Source organism: Myotis davidii, unplaced genomic scaffold (genome assembly GCF_000327345.1).
Source record: "Myotis davidii unplaced genomic scaffold, ASM32734v1 scaffold79, whole genome shotgun sequence".
NCBI lineage: Eukaryota > Metazoa > Chordata > Mammalia > Chiroptera > Vespertilionidae > Myotis > Myotis davidii.
In genome coordinates this window covers 1,837,186-1,848,585 of record NW_006294339.1, presented here as the reverse complement: position 1 = coordinate 1,848,585, position 11,400 = coordinate 1,837,186, and the positions used below count along the sequence as shown (strand labels likewise).

At 59.6% G+C, this 11,400-nt stretch overlaps 2 protein-coding genes across 3 annotated transcripts in view; one reads left to right on the top strand and one right to left on the bottom strand.

Moving 5' to 3' along the window:
• The window catches only part of SLC1A7 (solute carrier family 1 (glutamate transporter), member 7), a 45,586-nt gene extending 37,790 nt beyond the window's left edge, over positions 1 to 7,796 (top strand). The window contains exons 6-11 of the mRNA XM_006768332.2: positions 2,563 to 2,662; positions 3,364 to 3,597; positions 4,655 to 4,849; positions 5,583 to 5,717; positions 6,177 to 6,279; positions 6,892 to 7,796. Of these exons, the coding sequence (XP_006768395.1) occupies positions 2,563 to 2,662; positions 3,364 to 3,597; positions 4,655 to 4,849; positions 5,583 to 5,717; positions 6,177 to 6,279; positions 6,892 to 7,110 (986 nt within the window). The 3' untranslated portion in view covers positions 7,111 to 7,796. The remainder of the gene's footprint in view (positions 1 to 2,562; positions 2,663 to 3,363; positions 3,598 to 4,654; positions 4,850 to 5,582; positions 5,718 to 6,176; positions 6,280 to 6,891) is intronic.
• A 1,818-nt stretch (positions 7,797 to 9,614) lies between these two features.
• The window catches only part of PODN (podocan), an 18,772-nt gene continuing 16,986 nt past the window's right edge, over positions 9,615 to 11,400 (bottom strand). For both annotated transcript variants that reach the window (XM_006768331.2, XM_006768330.2), the window contains exon 10: positions 9,615 to 10,471. The gene's annotated coding sequence lies outside the window, so the exon portion shown is untranslated. The remainder of the gene's footprint in view (positions 10,472 to 11,400) is intronic.

Here is an 11,400-nt window from a genome sequence, read left to right as displayed (position 1 = left end):
ACGACCCACAGGTTGAGAACTGCTGGTCTAGGTCATCAGGGAAGCCAGTGTTTGGAAGGGAGCATTTTTATCTTAAGAAGATGACACTGCTGCTGTGTAGAAAATGGGTTAGAGAGAAGGAAGAATGAGAGCCCTGTTGCGAGGATGCTGCCTGGTCCAGGAGTGAAGGTCAAGGAGAAGGAGGGGAACACTGGTGCATGGTAGCTGCTGGGAAGTCAGGCAAGGGCGAGAGCCATGTGTGCATGGGCGTCTGTCCCTGCCTGCCCCCAGCCTGTCAGATGATGGATGGATGGATGGATGGGTGGGTGGATGGATGGATGGGTGGCTGGGTGGGTGGATGGATGGTGGGTGAATGGATGGGTGGATGGATGGGCAATCATAAGTAATAGAGCTCTTATCATCTTGGCCAAAATGCCAGGCACGCAGAGGGGCCAGGACCTTAGTAACTTAAGGGTGTGGCAAGATGGTGTTTGGAAGTGTGTTTAGAACATCTGACAATTAGTCCCCAATCCTGAACATTCTTCCTCCTCTCAGCACTGCCTCCCTCAGGGGCGAAAACATAAAAAGGACGTCTATTCGCAGAGCAAAAGAAACCCCTGAGACCCTTTGACTCAATCCACAAAGTGTTTACATGTGTAATTGTCCATGGATAAGGGTATGTGTGTGTGCGTTCCCAGGTCAGTCTGTGCCCGAGACTGTGTGTACCCGTGCCCACATGTGCCCACATCTGCAGTGCTCATGTCAATGTGCGCCCACATCTGCTCACACTCAGACAGCTGCTCACACTCAGAGACAGCTGCTCCAAGCGGGGCTTGCTTTGGTCCCCTCAACCCAGGCTCTGTCCCCAGCTTCTCCCTGGCGTTGGATGTGGCTGATTGGCTGATGCTAAGGTCTCATTGACCTTTACTCTTGGAGGAAGCCCACACCCACCCTGGGGCCTATGCACACTAACACCCAGCCAACCAGAGCCCGTGGGTGACCCCAGGGAAATCTAAGTGGAGGCTGAGGAAGGGCAGGAATACCTTGGGCAGGGACAGAGCCAGCAGGGGACCTGGGTCTGAGTTCACTTAGGCTTCCACAGGCCAGATGGGCAAGGCTAGGCCAGTGTCACCTCCAACTCGGGCCTCTCCCATGCCAGCAGAGCCCCCAGCTCATCCCAGTGGTAGCTGGTCCGAGGACGGGTGGGCTCAGGGTTTCCTGGGTACGGAAAGAGCCCTCTTTGGAGTCCCATAGGCCAGGTTCACATTCCTGCCCTGCCCCTCCCTGGCTGAGTCCGTCAGTGAGCCGCTCTGAGCACAGCTTCCTGAGGGCAGCACAGAGTCTGTTTTGATCTTCACTTCTGTGTCAACAGGAGGGAGAGCAGTCACTCGTCACTGTTGTGAGTGGCCTGACTGCTCACTTGGATGGAGCCCCCCGTGGACTAGGACACATATGAACGCTTCCCAAGTAGAGGAGAGTCCAGAGCCCCAGTGGGGCTTTGGGAAAAGCTTTTTCATTCATTCATTCATTCATTCACTCATTCATTCAAAAGTTATTGCTGAGCATCTACCACGTGCCAGCTGAGAGACAGATCTTGCCCTCATGGAGCTAGTCTTCTATTGGAGGAAATGGAAAAACAATGGGCAACTGGACAATAACAGTTATAAGCTGTGATAAATGATATGAAGGGATCATAAGAGAGGAGACAGATAAAAATAAATTGGGGAGTGGGGATGGGTGTCCGAGGCATGTGGAGACCTGGGCAGCACGTTTCCGTGATGAGGGGCAGGGACAGAGCTGGCAGGGGACCTGGGTTTCAGGCATCACAACTACATGGCAAAGGCCCTGAGGCAGTGCAGAGCTTGATGGATTCTAGGAATGTAAAGAAAGCCAGGGATGCCACAGCATGGTGAGGAAGGCCAGGTGGAGGTGGGGGTATAGATCTGGGTCGGACAGGAGTCAGGTCAAGTGGGGCCAGAGCATGGGGAGCTAGACAGGTTATGGTCTAGGTCAGTGGTTCTCAACCTTCCTAATGTCGCGACCCTTTTAATACAGTTCCTCATGTTGTGGTGACCCCCAATTTCATTGTTACAAATTGAACATAATTAAAGCATAGTGATTAATCACAAAAACAATATGTAATTATATATGTGTTTTCCGATGGCCTTAGGTGACCCCTGTGAAAGGGTCGTTCGACCCCCAAAGGGGTTGTGACCCACAGGTTGAGAAACTCTGGTCTGGGTCATCAGGGAAGCCAGTATTTGGCAGGGAGCATTTTTATCTTAAGAATATGACACTGCTGCTGTGTAGAAAATGGGTTAGAGAGAAGGAAGAATGAGAGCCCTGTTGCGAGGTTGCTGCCTGGTCCAGGAGTGAAGGTCAAGGAGAAGGAGGGGAACACTGGTGCATGGTAGCTGCTGGGAAGTCAGGCAAGGGCGAGAGCCATGTGTGCATGGGCGTCTGTCCCTGCCTGCCCCCAGCCTGTCAGCACGTGCAGGCATCACACACATGTGTAGGCATCACACACACCGTGGCCTTGGCCTGTGTGATCTGTGATCTGCTCGTGTATCCCTGCCCCCGCAGGCATCATGCTGGGCCGCATGGGTGAGAGCGGGGCCCCCCTGGTCAGCTTCTGCCAGTGCCTCAATGAGTCCGTCATGAAGATCGTGGCAGTGGCTGTGTGGTAAGCCTCACTGGGGTGGGGGTGTCCTCTCCTACCTCACCCCTTCCACTCCTGTCCTGGGCAGACAGAGGGACCCCATGGTCCCATCCTTTCTTCTCCTAGGAGTGAGCCGCCCAGGAGGCTGAGCCCTGGCCTGGGTTTTCTAGAGTCACACGCGCTCCCCTGCTCCCCAGCCCTGACCAGGCCTAGTTCCAGCCCTGGGCCTGCCACTCTGGCCCGGTCAGGCCGCTGCAGGAGAGCCCAGCGCTGAGCCTGGCGTGCTCTCCTGGCCTCGTTTCCCCATCACATGGAGCTCATCGGCTCGGCCTTTGGAGGAAGGAATCTCTGGAAGTGAGAACCAGCTGCCACTCCTTGGTTCAGAGCTCAGATCTCAGACATGGTTTAGATGGGGACGTGCGGAGGCCTGTCCCAGCGCATGCACAGAGAGTGGCATTGCTGGGTTCACACATGGGCCCGCAGAGGGCAGGCATACTCCTCAGAAGCCTGGGCAGGAAGGCAGGGTTGTGAGAGGTGGTGCAGGGCTGGGCTGGTTGAGGGCGGAGGTATCAATAATGCCATGTTCCGGGCACCTTGGCACTCAGTTACATTCACCCTCACGGGGCCCTGGCAGGCTCAGGGGGATCAGGCAGTGATGCAGTGCCAGCGCTGCCTGGGACCCTCACCTGCCTGGCACTGAGCTGGCCGCCCTGCCCCCACAACAGGTACTTCCCCTTCGGCATTGTGTTCCTCATCGCCGGCAAGATCCTGGAGATGGATGACCCCACAACCGTCGGAAAAAAGCTGGGCTTCTATGCAGTCACCGTAGTGTGCGGGCTGGTGGTCCATGGCCTCGTCATCCTGCCCCTGCTCTACTTCTTCATCACCAGAAAGAACCCCATCGTCTTCATCCGCGGAGTCCTTCAGGCCCTGCTCATCGCACTGGCCACCTCCTCCAGGTAGCCCTGGGCGCAGGCAGAACAGGGTGGTGCTCAACTCTGTCCACCTGTCCAGTCATCACTTGTCCATGGCCATAGACGCGTGGAGGTGTCAGTAAGGCCTGCTTCACAACCTTGGCGGTAGCTATGGTAACAAGACCAATTTTTGAAATGTAATGCTTAAGGCCCCACCTGCCCAAATGGCAGAAAGCCTTTATCACCCCTTGAGGCCTTCCCCTCCCCCACTCAATCCACATGGGGGTTGGCTTCCACACAGAGCAGCCCTTGGCCACCTGCCCGACAGGAGCCACAACCTCGGGCCCGGCAAGAGGAAGTGGGGTCCCCAGTCAGTGACCTGTGGGATGGGAAGGGCTCTGCAGCCACACCAACCCAGGTATCGGCCCCAGCATTGCTACCAGGAACTCTAGTAACAAAACAGTAACAGCACTAGTAGCTACCATTGCTTGAGTACTTGTGATGAGGCGGACACTACTCTAAGCGCTTACTCATTAAAGCACCCTAAGAGCTGAATCCAGGCGTCCCCGCCGCCCCCCTGGGACAAGGAAACCAAGGCACACACAGGTTAGGGATCCTGCTGCCACTGGCAAGGAGGAGGCTGGAAGCTGAGCCCAGCAGGTCCAGCCCAGAGCCCCGCTGTTAGCCACTCCTACGCTTGGCACGGCAGTGTGACTTCGAGTCAGCCCCTCCGCCCTCTGGGCTTCAGTTTCTTCATCTGTAAAATGGACTCAAAACCCCTCCTTCGCTGGAAGCTATGAGGATCAAATGAGAGCGTGTGTAAAGCACGGAGCCAGGCGCATAGTAGGATCCTGTTGGAAGTCCCTTCCTGACCTGTGTGTTGAGGGGTGTCTCTGAGGCCCAGGGCCTGGGTAGGCCTGGCTCCGCCGCTGCCCCACACTCCCAAAGGGACCATTTTCAAGGCCCCTTCAGCCTGTTCTCCCTGCGATGGGCCGGCTGCCTGGGGTGGCACGAGCTTCCTGTCATGGGCAGGAGGGCAACCCAGAGGCCCTGACCATCCTGGAGGAGGATGGAGGGCAGACGCTGGCCCCTCCGCCCACAGCTCGGCCACACTGCCCATCACCTTCAAGTGCCTGCTGGAGAACAACCACATTGACCGGCGCATCGCCCGCTTTGTGCTGCCCGTGGGCGCCACCATCAACATGGACGGCACTGCGCTCTATGAGGCGGTGGCTGCCATCTTCATCGCCCAGGTCAACAACTATGAGCTGGACTTCGGCCAGATCATCACCATCAGGTGCACTCCTGGTGCCCCCAGCCCGGGGGGATGGGGTGGGAGGGTGACTCCTGGGAGGGCCTGGAGGATGCTCAAGCTCCCTGATCTGATAGGGACTCTGAGGCTCAGAGAGGGTGAGGGGCTCCTTTTAGGCCATGTCAGCGCTGGGGTGGGACGTGACCTGATCCCTGAGACTGGTGGCACAGGCTCCCCCAACCACCCCCCTCCCCCCAACGCTGCCCTGCAGGGCGGGAGCTGAGACCCAGAAGAGGGCCTGCATTCTGGACACGCAGGGCAGAGAGGGGGCAGAGGCCCGGGCAGGACGCTGGAGGGGCTGTTGGTGCAACTGGAGCAGAGGGAAGGGTGCTGAGGTGAGGGCAGAGGCTGAGGGAAGGCCTCACACGCCAGCCTGAGGGCACAAGGCTGACCCTGGGCACCAGGCCCCCGAGGGAGGCTGGGCAGATCAGAATCTCTCAGCGGCTTCCTGAAAACCTTCCTGGCAACGACTCCAGGCACAGGGTTTCCCACAGATTCCTCAGGGGGTCCTGCTGAGGCCAGGTGTGGGGCCCATGGGGCTATAGGACCTCAAGCAGGAACGTGTCCCCCCAAGAACTCCTTGATGTGGCCTTCCTAACAACCCTGCCCCTTTTGGCTGGCCACAGAGGTGCTGGCATTCTGGCCTCCCCTTTGGAGGGTCCCAACGAGGCAGCCTGCCCCTCCTGCTTCTCTCTCCTCCTCTCCCCACCCTCTGCAGCATCACAGCCACCGCAGCCAGCATCGGGGCAGCCGGCATCCCCCAGGCCGGGCTCGTCACCATGGTCATCGTGCTCACCTCCGTGGGCCTGCCCACGGACGACATCACCCTCATCATTGCTGTTGACTGGGCTCTGTGAGTGGGGTGCACCCCTCCCGCCCTCACCCGGCAGGCAGCGGGCTTTGGGGTAGGCAGGGGGAAGTACCCTACTTTGGCACAGCTTCCTGGAAACCTACAGAGGCAATAGCTCTGGCCTGGCTGCATAATTTCTAGAGCCCAGTTTTCAAAAACGAAAATGTGGGGTCCCTTGTTTACAAATTATAAGGGATTTCAAGAGGGTGAGAGCAAACCGTGAAACCAAGCCTGGGCCCTTCTTAGCACAGGCCTGTGCGGCGTCCGGTCACCCACCATGAAGCCCGCTCTGCTTCAACCCGCCTCAACATCCCCGAGGGAGGGGTGGGCTTGAGAGGACTAGGAAAGCGCCTCGCCTCGCTGTGGGCTCTGCCCTGACAGCTGGTGCCCTCAGGGGCTGCTGGGCTGGGTGCTGCCCTCTCCCGGCCCCCCTTACGAGTGCCCACCGCTCGCCACCACCAGGGACCGCTTCCGCACCATGATTAACGTGCTGGGGGATGCGCTGGCCGCGGGGATCATGGCCCACGTCTGCCGGAAGGACTTCGCTCAGGACACGAACACTGAGGTGAGAGCAGTGCCTCCCCCAGCCTGGCCACCCAAAGGCCCTGGCAGGTGGAGCCCAGGTGGGATGGGCACCAATCTTCCACTCACCAGCCGGGGAGCCATCAGCCAATCCCTCCCGCCTCCCTGCCTCAGTTTCTCATCTGGTACTGGGGTGACTAACTCCTCTCACAGCTAGTTGTTGAGCACCCACCGCGGCTGGCCCTGCTCTAGACACAGGAACAAAGGATGCCAGAGCCCTGCCCGCAGGGAGCTATACCCTAGTGCGGGTGGTGCTGCCCACAGCAACGCGAATGTTTGCACATCCACATGGGCTTCATGGTCTTCGGGCTCCTTCAGTAGCCATGAGCAGCAGGCTCCCACTCTGCCAGGAGGATGCTGGGGCCCAGGCAGGGGCCCGGTTCCCTCGTGGACCCTGTGGGTCAGGTCCCCTCCTCTACCATGACAGCCGCAGGCGGTGGCAGGGCAGCCGAGAGAGGCCCCGTGACCTGCCGAGGCCCCACAGTACATCCGTAGGAAAACCTACCATGTGGTTCCCAGCCCTCGCTTGTTCGGTCCTCCCTGGTGTCTACCCTCAGCCCCTCCACCTGCTACCAAGGCCCGTCTCCCTCCTCAGAAACCGCTGCCCTGCGAGACCAAACCGGTGAGCCTGCAGGAGATCATGGCGACCCAGCAGAACGGCTGTGTGAAGAGCGTGGCGGAGGCCTCCGAGCTGACCCTGGGCCCCACCTGTCCCCACCATGTCCCCATCCAGGTGGAGCAGGAGGAGGAGCCGGCTGCCGCCAGCCTGGACCACTGCACCATAGAAATCAGCGAGCTCGAGACCAATGTCTGAGCCTGCAGAGCCGCAGGGGCCAGGGGCGGCCTCCAGGGTTGGAGCAAAGGGAAGGATTTCAACTTATTGCCTTCCTGAGCACACAGGGGCCAGCCTGACCTATTCTTCCCACCCGGAGAGCTCGGAATTAGCTCCATTGACCAAAAGTGGAGTCTCAGAGGGAAAGCCCAGCTGGGGAGTGGTGGGCCAGCGTAGCCAGCCCCGGCTGTGACTTCCCATCACGTTGACCTGTGAGGACAGCAGGCAGGGGTGAGGGTCCATCTCTTCTGGGTGACAGGGTTAAGGCTGAACACATTTATCCCAGGTCTCAGAGCAAGTCAGGGCTAGGACTCCAACACAAGTCTTTCAAGCCCTGGCCAGGCCCTCCTGGAGGCAGGGGCACCTGCAGGGCCAGATGCCAAGAGAGGCTCTAGGGGCCCTGCCCCATCTGAGAGCCCCGCAGCCACCACTGCTTTCAATTTCTGAAGACGTAACAACAGTGCCCAGGGTCTACCCCTGTGGCCCAGCCCAACCAGCCCTCCCGCCGCCCCATAACATGTGGCCTCAAACAGCCCTCCCCAAAGGGGACCCCGCCCAGGACCAAGGCCTGCTGTCTTCCATGTGCCACGGCCCGTCTCCTCTCACGTCACAGCAGGATCTCTCGCAAAGGTCATCTGAGGTGGAGATGGGACCCTCGGAGACGTCCGGGCCAACCTCCCACTGACGGGGACCAGCCGGGACCCAGGAACGGGCTCACCTGGGATCCTCTGCCCAAGCTGCCCAAGTGGCTCTGGGGTCAGGACTCCCCAGCAGCCTGTGGGATGAAGTGGAGTTAGATTTTATACTCTCTTCTGTGTTTGCAAACTCAGAGATGACTCCATAAAGGTATTTTGTTTTCCAAGTTCTGAGGGCTTAGCAGCCATACTCTGGCCAGCATGTCTTCACGGAGCTAACACAGGCTGTCACCGTGCAGACTGCCCGTCTGGGCAGCCAGAGCGTGGACAGGCCTGTCCAGGTGGCCAGACAATAAACAGGCTTGTCCTTGTGGCTAGAATGCAGACAGGCCTGTCCGGGCTGTCGGGCTGTGGACGGGCCTGCCCGCGAGGCCAGGGCGCAGATGGGCCCGCCCGGCCGGCCGCAGTGAGGACAGCCTGTCGGAGCTGTCACATGCAGGAGGCAGAGTGCAGACTGGCCTGCGGGGGGAGGGGAAGGGGGGGGCCTGTCTCCACAGCCAGCGTGGACAGATCGCTCTGTCCCTAGCCGGGGCTTTGCAGGCAAGGCCCTGCGACCAGTCCCCACAAAAAGAACAATTTCTTCAGCCAGTTGGGCTCCCTTTGGCAAGTGCTTTGCTTTAAGGAAGGGACATGCCCAAGGACAGTTCCAGACTGTGTCCTTTATTCTCCTCAGCCCCAGGGGGCCTCCAGGAGGCCCAGGGGGGCGATTGGGGGGGCAGAGATGAACCCTGGCCACACAGCCTGTACTGGATGTACTTTGGGGAGAAGATACAGCTCCGGGGGGTGGGGGAGGGGCTTGCACTGTGGAGCCATAAAGACATTGAAGCCAGGGGAGGAACAGGCCTCCCAAGGTCACTCAGAGAATCAAGAAGGCACCTGCCTCCCAGTCCCCAGTTCCTAAACTACTTCCCCTCCCCCTCCCAGGGCCACATGCCCACTATGGGACCATCCTTCCTTCATTAGGGATAAGCAGCTAGGAGAGGTCGGATGTCAAGCTCTGGTCACGCCCACCGTCAGAGCTTGGGCCCTTGATCTAAGGCCCTCTGAGCAGTGGAGTCTGCCCCAGCAGTGTGCTTACACACCCTAGCAGCGGGGTTACTGGTTCCTGGGCATCCATCCAGGGCAGCTCTTCTCTGTCAGAGCCTGTCAGACTCTTCTCTGCTCTGAGCAGGTGCTGTCCCCACCACACCCCGTCCCGCTCTGGCCCTGTTGGGGTGGTAGGCACCGGGGCACGTCTGCACCTCTCCCCAAGGCTCTGCTCCAGCTCCCAGGCCTGTCTTGGGTCCCCTTCCCACCTCAGCTGTCCTCTATGGGACAGACCCCGTCGGGAATGCCCACTCAGCGCCCAGGCGACCCTCCAGGTGAACCCCGAGCAGCCCACAGCCAGCGGTCGGTCCTTTGCTCGGATGCTCAGCCTCTGGGAGTGCACAGTGAGCTCACAGACCCAGTGTGGTGGTCCCACCGGACCTGTTGACCCCCACCCTGCTGATGGGGCGCACATGCCTTCAGGCTGGCTTACCTGTGACTACACCCTTTGTCCCCAGACCTCTGCCTACGGGACTACTCTGTTGGCCCCAAGGGCTGAGCTTTGCACTGACTCCTGCTGGTCTGGACGGGTGCTGAGATGCTTGTGTCCTGCCCACCCTGGCCGGGTGCCAGCTCGGCACCTGGCAGGAAGCACACACAGACACAGCCACGGGCTGCCAGACAGGGCTAATGCTTTTATATTAGTTTTTCTGTAGAAAAAAAAAAATCAGCTTTGAGGTTTTCATCACTTTTTTCTTAAAAAAAAAAAAAAAAAAAAGGTACCCAGCACTCCCTGCGGGCCCGAAGAGTAAAAGTGGTGTCTCCTGGGTGGGGCCGGCCCTTCCTCACTCAGCCCAGCGCCAGGACCTCCACACACTCCTGCCCATGGCCCGTGGCAGGCCCAGGAGGACTGTCCTCTGGCCTTGCCCATCCAAGATATGCCTGTGGCTGGCCAGGGAATGGCAGGGAGTGACTCCCCCAGCAGCTGGGGGCCGGGCGGGTGGGGCCGGGGCAGCAGTCCTGAAGGTTCCCATCCCCAGAGGGAGGGAGAAGGGACAAAAGCCAGCTTTTGTGAGTTCCACGGGGTAGTAGGCACCTGGCCGCAGAGAGCTCGGACATAACTCTGTGTCTTCTCCAGAGGACGGACAGACTGACGAACAGGCAGGCGACAAGATGTTCTGGCCACTTCTGGCTGGGGCAAGAGCTGTTGTGGCATAGGCCAAGGAGGGCCGTTTGCATGTGACTATGTGTGTGTGTGTGTGTGTGTGTGTGTGCGCGCGCGCATGCGTGTGTGTGGAGTAGGAAGTGTGCGCCCATGCACACCAGGGTGGGGTCAGGCCCTTCCCTGAACCTCTGTGATTCAGAGGGAGTGATGGGGGGTGGGGGTGGGGAGGGTAGAGTTTGGAGGGCAACGTGCAGCGGGCTGTGTGTAGATGGGTCATGGTATCTGCAAGTGTCTGGCTGTGGCACAAACTGCAGGAAGGGGTGGGGACGGGAGACTGTGTGTTCAGCTTGTGTTGGGGGGCATGGGGGTGTAATGCTGGATGTGTCGAGGGGGGGGCAGAGTGGAGGCTCACAGGGCACAGGCACGTGCTGCAGAAAGGGGTCCGACGTCCATCGTCCTGCAGAACATGTGGGAGAGTCAGGGAAGCCAGAGCAGACCCGCCAGCCACAACCTGCCTGAGGGAGCCCCTTGATCAGAGCTGGGGAGCCCCCTTGACAGTGCTCTGGGGGGACCAGGTCACTGCGGGCAGGAGGGGAAGCTTCCCCTGGGAGTTCAGAGCCACTGGGAGGTGCTCATGCTGATGTGGCCGGGCCTGCTGTGAACTAGAGGGCCTTTGGGTCCCACTGGACTCCTGGGGCCTCACCCAGGACTCTGCTCCACTGACCTGCCCATGGCCAAGAAGGGGCAGATTCTCGCCCATCCCCGGACTCCCCAGGCCTCTCATGAGGTCCATGGCAACAGTCACCCCTGTTGCCGACCCCTCACTCTGCCTGAGGATAATGCCTGGAGAGAAGGGGCTCCACCTTCATAGCCCTGGGCCCCTCAAGTAGAAGATGACTCTTGAGCACTGCACTTGGCCTGCCCTCCACGCTCACACCACCGCCCCTACGCACACTCCTCTCCCCACCTGTCATCCGCCCTGGGGTCCTCACACCCCTCAGGCTCCTTTCTGCCCCCGGCCCTACTTCAATTCAACTTCCTAAGAGTGTCTCCGTGGCTTCCCAGAACCATACCCTGGCCCTGACACCCAGCTTGGCTCACCCCGATATCGCTCTAACCAAACCTCTCCACTGGCTACTCACCAACATCCTCCCTGCCCTGTCCAACACCCACTCCAGCAGTCTGCCTGCCAACCCCTCCTGTCTGCACCTCCTTCCCTCCCAGCCTAACCCCAGGATCCACCACTGCAGACAGTGTCTTGCCAATGCACTCAATTTCCTTGTTCCTTGCCCTCCTGTCCCACGCACCTGGTCCAAAACCCAGCCATGGATGGATCCAATTATCCATCTTCACTCACACCCACCCCCGTCTACTGAGCACCCACTG